Source organism: Rhinolophus hipposideros (genome assembly GCF_964194185.1).
Source record: "Rhinolophus hipposideros genome assembly, chromosome: 23".
NCBI classification, from domain to species: Eukaryota; Metazoa; Chordata; class Mammalia; order Chiroptera; family Rhinolophidae; genus Rhinolophus; species Rhinolophus hipposideros.
In genome coordinates this window covers 39,097,466-39,105,306 of record NC_138069.1, presented here as the reverse complement: position 1 = coordinate 39,105,306, position 7,841 = coordinate 39,097,466, and the positions used below count along the sequence as shown (strand labels likewise).

The 7,841-nt window shown below is 45.4% G+C and overlaps 1 protein-coding gene across 2 annotated transcripts in view; it reads left to right on the top strand.

Annotated features, from left to right (window-relative positions):
- The first annotated feature begins 504 nt into the window (after nt 1-504).
- The window catches only part of UBTD2 (ubiquitin domain containing 2), a 42,290-nt gene continuing 34,953 nt past the window's right edge, over nt 505-7,841 (top strand). The window contains exon 1 of one of the 2 annotated variants that reach the window (XM_081035514.1): nt 505-718. In XM_081035514.1, the coding sequence (XP_080891640.1) occupies nt 649-718 (70 nt within the window). In that variant the 5' untranslated portion in view covers nt 505-648. Of the gene's footprint in view, nt 719-751; nt 2,152-7,841 lie in introns of those variants that run through there. The other variant, XM_081035515.1, reaches the window with a different exon arrangement.

Here is a 7,841-nt window from a genome sequence, read left to right as displayed (position 1 = left end):
GCCCTCCTAACCTTTCTTCTCCCGCGTCTTCCCCTCTTCCTCGTCCTCGCTTCCTCCCCCTGCCTCTCCCCCCGGCCGATCCCCGCCTCCGTCTCTTTTCCTCCGCTCGGGAGATACCCTCCCTTTCCCTCCTTTCCTCTTCCCCCTCCCTCCTCCGCTCGCGGCCTCTCCCGCAGCCAATCAGCGAGCGGCCTCCCGCGGCTCCGCCCCCCGGCGGTTCCGGGCGGGCCCGACCGAGCCCAGGCCGCGGGTGCGGAGGGCGGCGCCGCGGGGCGGCGGCCGATGGGGCCTGGAGGACGGGCGGCGCGGGCGCGGGCGCGGGGCTCGCCGGGACGCGGGTGTGCGGGGCTGTGACGGGCGAGGCGGGCGCTCCGGCGCGCCCGGGATGGGCCAGCCCCGGCCTGGCGAGGCCGAGCCGGAGGCGAGGGCGGCGCGCGGGCCGGGCCTGCGGGGCGGGCGGCCGGGGGGCTGAGGTCGAAGTGGGCGCGGAGGAAGGGGCCGAGCCAAGGCGGTGGGTGGAGCGGCGAGGGGGGCGGAGGCTGGGCCGCGGCGGGCGGACGGAGCTCGGCGGCGCCTGAGGAGGCGGCGGCGGCGGCGGCGGGCCCGGACGAGCGCCCGGAGGTGGCGGACGAGGCGCCAGGGGCCCCCATGGGCGGGTGTGTGGGCGCCCAGCACGACTCCTCGGGCAGCCTCAACGAGAACTCGGAGGGCGCCGGAGGTAGGTGAGCACCAGGGGGCGGCCTCGGCCCCCCATTGTTCCCGCCCAGGCCCGGCCACCTGTCCCGGGCTCGCGGGGAGCGCGGCCGGCCCCCGGCGCCCCTTTGTCGTCCCCTCCGCCGCGTCGCTCCCCGCGCCCCGCTTCCGGCCACTCGGCGGCCCGCGGGGGCGCCCCCGTCGCTCCCCGGCGCCCGAGAAAAGTCCTCGGCGCGCCGGGGGGGTCGCCCTCGGCCTCCTGACCCCGCCGCGTCGGCTCGCGGGGCTCGGAGCACAAACTGCCCCTCTGGCCGCCCGGCTCCGGCCCCGGCCCCGGCGCGTTGAATTATTCAGGAACAGGATGGCGGCGCTGGGGCTGCGGGCGGCGGATCGCTGGGGGGCGGCGGCGCGGAGCCCGGTGCCCCCCCCCCCGACGGGCCCCGCCGCGGCTCCCCGCGCCCTTCCCTGTTCCGCGGGGCTGGCCGGTCTCAGCTTTCCCGAGTTTCGGATGACAGCTGCCCCGCTCGGTTCCCGTGTGGCCATTGAAACCTGCACGTCTGCGCGGCTTCGTTGGGGAAGTCTCAAGTGGCCACGGGCGTCGTTTTCACGCGTGGGGGGGGCAGCGGTCGGCCTGCCGTCGGGGGGGCAGCGCGGATGCCCGTCCGTCTGACGTCGAAGAAAACGCGGCGGACACGCGCGCGGGTACCGAGGAGTCTGGCTTCCCGGGAGGAGCAGGACTCGCAAAGTTGTTTGTCCTTAACGCGGAACGCGCGTCGTCGTGTTGCAAACAGCCGCTTGCCGGGGCGAGGTGTTTTAATTCAGCCGGAGCGGTGGCCGGCCGGCATCGTGACGGTCGTCCTGCCTGTGCTCAGATGCCCCTTTGGCGGAGCCCGTTCTGCAGCCGGTGCGCGGGTTAGAATCGTGGTCGGAGAAGGAACTGGTTTTCGGCGTGGTGACGATGGCAGTGTTGGTCTGGCGGCGGCCTTAGGGCAGGTGTCTCAAAACGCGGAGCGTGTTTACCAGGTCCTAAACGAGAGCGTTCGGCGATAGACGGGCTTACGGACAAAGTTGACGACTTCTGCTCAACATGCCAACGTTTCGTGCCGCGTTGCTCACCCTGGCCCATCAGTAAACCATGCGCCTCTAACTTTGGGCTGATGAGTTTTCGGAATTGCAGGACGTTGAGCCACTTCATTACCATCCATGTACACGAACATGATAACGTCCCGTGTGACGAGATTCTGGGCGAACGGTTTGAAAGCTCCGTGAAGTGGTTCTTGGAAAAGTCGTCCATGGAAATGCTACTTTAGAGTGCATTTCAAGTCAGCGTTATTACTTGCTGGTACAGCGACAGTGAGGTCCTCGGTGACGACCGAGCAGGGAGAGCAAAGGGGCGTGATTTAAAGCACTTGAGTCAAGGTCAGATTGGGGGTCACAAGGATTCTTCCCGACGTTGAGGTGAGCGTTCATAGGACACAAGTACCTGAGTGCTTGTCATAGGTGATGGTTAGTTTTAATTATTATTTTTTTCAGACGCATTTAAAAATTCTAATAAACATTTTTTCTTTTCTTGGTAATGAACTTGAGCCAGTTTATTTCAGCCGTGACTTGGTAGTGTGACTTATGACCAGCCAGGCATTGTTAGCACGGGCTTTTAAAAGCATAAAGTCTTATTAGCCTTTGGTAATTCGTTACCAGTGGTATCTAGTTAGATAGCTAACGTATCAGTTTCTTTGAGAACTGAGTCCCCTGGACCTTAAGCTGTGCTATATCTTTTTAAATTAAACTTTAGGAAAAAGGAACATCAACCACCAAGCCTCTTTATTTTCTTCTGGAGAGAAGGCATGGTCCTCAGGTCCCTGGGGTGGCGGAAGGAGCTATGTGGGATAAAAGGATTGTTTCTGGAATTTAATTATGGAATCCTTGATTCATTATTGTCACGGTAGTTTAAAGTTAATCGTGGTTCAAAGGAATTAGCTCAGGTGAGTGTTTCAAGAACAGGTTAAATAGTTCTTGCTTATTACATTAGGATTTTGTTGGGAAGGGAAAGAATTTTTCTTAAGGGTGTTGACACAGATCCTTCGCACTTCAAACATAATAGTGGTTAGTTTTAATGTGGACATACTGAGTTATGAAAAATTCTTTTATCAACATGGAGTAAAATACAGCCTTCTGATGCTTTTCATGACAGATTTAAGATTTTCATGACAGATTTAATTTCATTCACAATGTTGTGCAAGCATCACTATTTTAGAATGGCAAATACTTGTGTGTATATTGAGAAAAACGTCCTTATTAGGTGGATTACTTCTTTGAAGGGATTTGGGAAATTTCTGCAAAAGACTGTAAAATGTGAAAATGACTTAATTCATGTTATAAGGTTTGTGTTATCTGTTGTTTTGGAATCATTTGTAGTTATCTTCCTGTCATACCTTGCTTAGAATTCAGTTTTTGAGTTTCAGCTACTTTGACCATTTTTTAATGCTTAATTTTAATCAAGACAAGTATATTATAGAAGTAGATTATTCAACAGTTCTCTCAACGTTTCCATCCTCCTAGCATTTCCAGTTGTTTTGACATTTTTAGATAGCATATTCTGTGTGGTTCTCTGCCTTGTTATTGTGATGCTTGGGTTGGCACTTAGAACCTCTAGACGGGCTTTTAGCCCATGCCATTTGCTAAGGAATTAAATCTCTTAAGATTTTTTAAAATAACAAATATGTGGGTTAAAATAATAAAGTGAAATTAATTGAACACAGCCAAAGAGTTCTTATTTTGTTCACTTCTTTAATGACCGTAGTGATGTTCAGTGTAGGTTCTCACTTTCTGGGTGTACCATTTATACCATACATTCAAGTCATATCCCAAGAAGATTGACCCTGCTGATCACAAGTTTCCAGGTTTACAGGACGTAACTGGATGCTGGACATTCATTTCTTTATTTCAGAATGTCTTGAGAATATCATGGCGTTCTTTCAGATATCCATTTATAGCAGCCTTGCAGACACCTACTTGATGAGTAACAATGGTTTTTGAATAATAACAGCTACTGCTTATCCAGTATTTATTATGTAACAGGTACTGTGTTAAGTGATTGTGTTCTCTCATTTAGTCTTCAACAACTCTGGGAAGTGGATAATATCTCTATTTTATTGGTGGGTTGAATCCAGGAGAAATTAAATAACTTGCTTAACATGGCATGGCATATAAATGGCAGTATCAGAACTTGAAATCAAGGCTATAATAAAGTCTCTTTTTTCTAGTTTCATTTTTGAAATTGTAGTAAAATGCATGTAAAGTTTGCCATTATAACTGTTTTTAAGTGTACAATTCAGTGGCATTAATTATATTCACAATGTGCAACCATCACCACTATGTATTTCCAAAATTTTCCATCCCTCCAAACAAACTCTGGACCCATGAAGCAGTATCTCTGCTCCTCCCTCCCCCACGTTTATGTTTTTTTCTATTTGCCCATTCTAGATATTTCATATAAGTAGAATCATGCAACATTTACTTTTCTGTTTGTGGTATATTCACTTAGCATAATATCTTCCAGGTTCATCCTGTTGCAAAGTTGGAACTTCATCCTTTTTATGGTTGAATACTATTCCAGTGTATGTATAGACTGCATTTTGTTTATCCATTCGCCTGTTTGTAGACATTTGGGTTGTTTCCATTTTTTGGCTATTGTGAATAATGCAGCTATGAGTTTTGGTGTACAAATAGCTGTTTGAGTCCTTGTTTTCATTTCTCTTGGATATATACCTAGGAGTGGAATTGCTAGGTGATATAGTAATTCTATGTTTACCTTTTGGAGGAACTGCCAAACTTGCCCAGGATGGCCACATCATTTTACATTCCTACCAGGGACATATAAAGTTTCTCCACATCTTCACCAACACTTGTAATTTCCCATTTTTTAAAAATTACAGCCATTCTAGAGGTTTTGAAGTGGTATCCCATTGTGGTTTGGGTTTGCATTTCTCTAAGGACTAGTGATGTTGAGCATCTTTCAGTGTGCTTTTTTTTCCTAATGTTAAGTGTGTTTTTCCAGGACCCAAGTCAAGTAGTTGTTTCAATCTACTGTGAAGGGCGCAGCTCACACTGGCCCGTGTGGGGATCGAACTGGCGACCCTAGTGTTATGAGCATCGTGCTCTAACCAACTGAGCTAACTGGCCGCCCCTCATTATGCTCTTTTGACATTTGTAAATCTTTGGAGAAATGTCTATTTTAAGTGCTTTGCCTATTTTTAAATTTTTTTTATTGAGTTGTAGTTCTTTGTATATTCTGTATATTAAACTCTTATCATAAACATGATTTGCAAATATTTTCTTCCATTTCGTAGGTTGTCTTTTCATACTTTTTAAAAAAAGTTTTATTTAGTTTACGTGTGTTTTGCCAGGACCCATCCGCTTCAAGTCAAGTAGTTGTTTCAATGCAATTATGGAGGGCACAGCTCACAGTGGCCCATGTGGGGAACGAACTGGCAACCTTGTTAAGAGCACCGCGCTCTAACCTACTGAACTAACTGGCTGCCTCTCATGCTCTTGATGGTGCCCTTTGATGTACAAAAGTTTTTAATTTTAATGAAGTCCAATTCATTTTTCCTTTTATTGCCTGTGCTTCTAGTTTCAGTTTTAAATACATATTTAAACCTTTACTGATGGAGAAAAAATAAATCTGTAACCAGTAATTCACAAATCTTATAACTAACATTTGTTTTCTTAACTGAGTAGAAAGCTGTTTTAAGTTTCTTTTCTCCGTCTAATCTGGTAAAAAGGTTGATTAGCAGTGAAATGGTTTTTAAAAAGTTGACAAAGGTAATTCATAAACCCACTACAACTTCTTAATCAAGAGATGATTGTTGTATTTTCTAGGGAAGCATTTTAAAATCAACAAGCATTGAATACCCACAATATGCCCAATGTTGTGTTGGTTGCTGTGGTTCCAAAGGAAGGAATCATGATCCAATTTCTTTAGTATGTCAAAATCTTTTTTAGGAAAGCCTAATAAAGTGTGCAGACATGAAACAATTATAAAACACTATATGAACATATTTTAAAAATACCATAAGGTAAAATGTGCAAGTGCTGAAGGTATAAAGGGAAACAAAATGATCTTAGCTGCTCAAAGTTGTGAGGTGTGGTCCTTCAACAAGTAGCATTAGCATCACCTGGGATCATGTTAGAAATGCAGAATCTCCGGCCCTAGCCCTGGCCTCCTGAATCAGAATCTGCATTTTACAAGATTCCCAAATGATTCCTATGCACACTAGTTTGAGAATCGCTGGTCTAGGCTTGCTTATAGCGGGGAGAGACTAGAGCGAGGAACCCATTAAGGAAAAAAAAAAATGGCACGACTTAGTGATTTATTGGATGGAGGGATATAGAAAATAAAATCCATGTTTTTGAACCTTGGTGACCAGGAATATTGAGGAAGCTTGGCGGGTTTTAGGTTATAAGAAGGAGCTATCTGGGGAAAGCCATAGTTTACCTTTCAGTACGTTAAGAATTAGTTGGCAGAAGAACTTTTAAGGTGAAACATTTAGGATGGTGCAGAAGTTCAGATATGGAACTCCTAGATGGTCAGGCTTACAAATGTGGATTTATGGAGTCAGCTGGAGGAGGTTGACTGAAGGTGTAAAAGTGAATGACTGCTACAACGAAGTGAAAAGGAAAGGAAAGTACTAAGAATTGAGTCATGAAAATTTCAAAAAGTGGAGAAATGAGAAGTCACCTCTCAGGGTCTGACCTGAGGTACTTAGTAAACTGAATTTTGTTCAATTATTGGGAAACATAGGAAAACTTGTCTTCCTGTGAAACTAATACATCTGATTGTATTTGAGCAGATCGTTCTTATAATTTCAGAAAATAATTTGGTTAGCTTTTCATTCTAGTGTGGTATTTGCAGAAATTCTAGCTGTAGTTTGTTGCTCATATCCTAACACAAGATAGACTTCTTGGGCATCCAACCCCAGAATATACCAGTAGCTCTTTCGAGGGTGATGTCCTTCAGAGAAACACATTCTCTACAAGACACCAGTTACTTTCTTCACGCAGAATATCATGCGTATCTCTTCCCTGTGTGTTTTCAGTGTCCCATATATTACTTCTACACATCTAACTCAGTTGTTTATTGAATTTTCTTATGCCTCTACTCTTAGGGCTGTGCCTATAGTAAAAAATGAACCAGAATTGAGCGGGAGGAGGACTGAAGATTTAGTCTCCTTTTGTCCCTAGTGTGATAGGGGAAGTAAAATTCTTTCCTATTTTCCGTGTTGGTGAGCTCTGGGGTTTTATAAGAGGGTTGCATAAAATTTCATACAAAATGGAGAGAGACCTTCTTTCTGATTTTTGAAATAGGAGCCATTTACTTGATGTAAAGTAGAGGGTGGCTGATTTTACTTGGAAGAGTTGAGTTGCGGCGAGTGGACCGAAAGGAAAATAGGCAGCAAGTAGGTATAGGTTGACAATACAATGGTATTCTGGGTGGTGGGAAGGTCTGGTATAAGAACTGAATTTAGGTCAGAGAAGCTAGAGATGGAAAAATACTGGGATATGGGGAAAGCTGAATCCTCTTTGGGAAGAGATTTAAGCACTCGCGTTTACATTGAAAATTGATGTGGGATGTTGTAGCCCCTGCCTAATCACCTGACTTCCATTGGGCTAGTCCCGCTCTGTTTTCAATTTTCCACCAAAAAATTGGCACTCTTTGATATTTGCTATATTTCTATAGAAAATATTATATATATTATAGTACATTTTATATAAATATTTATGTTTTTTACTGTATTTTATATTTTCAATATAAAGGATTGAAATTTTTCCCCCAGTTAAGATTATCTTGGAATTTATGCTGAAAGGCATTTTTAAAGAAGATATTCGCTATTTTCATATTCAGTGGGCTGTTGATTTTATCTCTGATTTTCTTTAGGAATCACTTGCTAGTGCTGTATACTATGAACAGAAGATTTAAGCCATTAGAAGTGATGGGAATCTTCATTCTTCTGATTTTTGATAGCTCTAGTCTATAACACCTCTCTTATGGAGAAATTTTAATAGATGGATTTTCTTTTTAAATCTGTCTCATTTTCTTACTGTAAATGCAATACTTCTAATGAGAAAGATTATTCGGTGTTAATCAC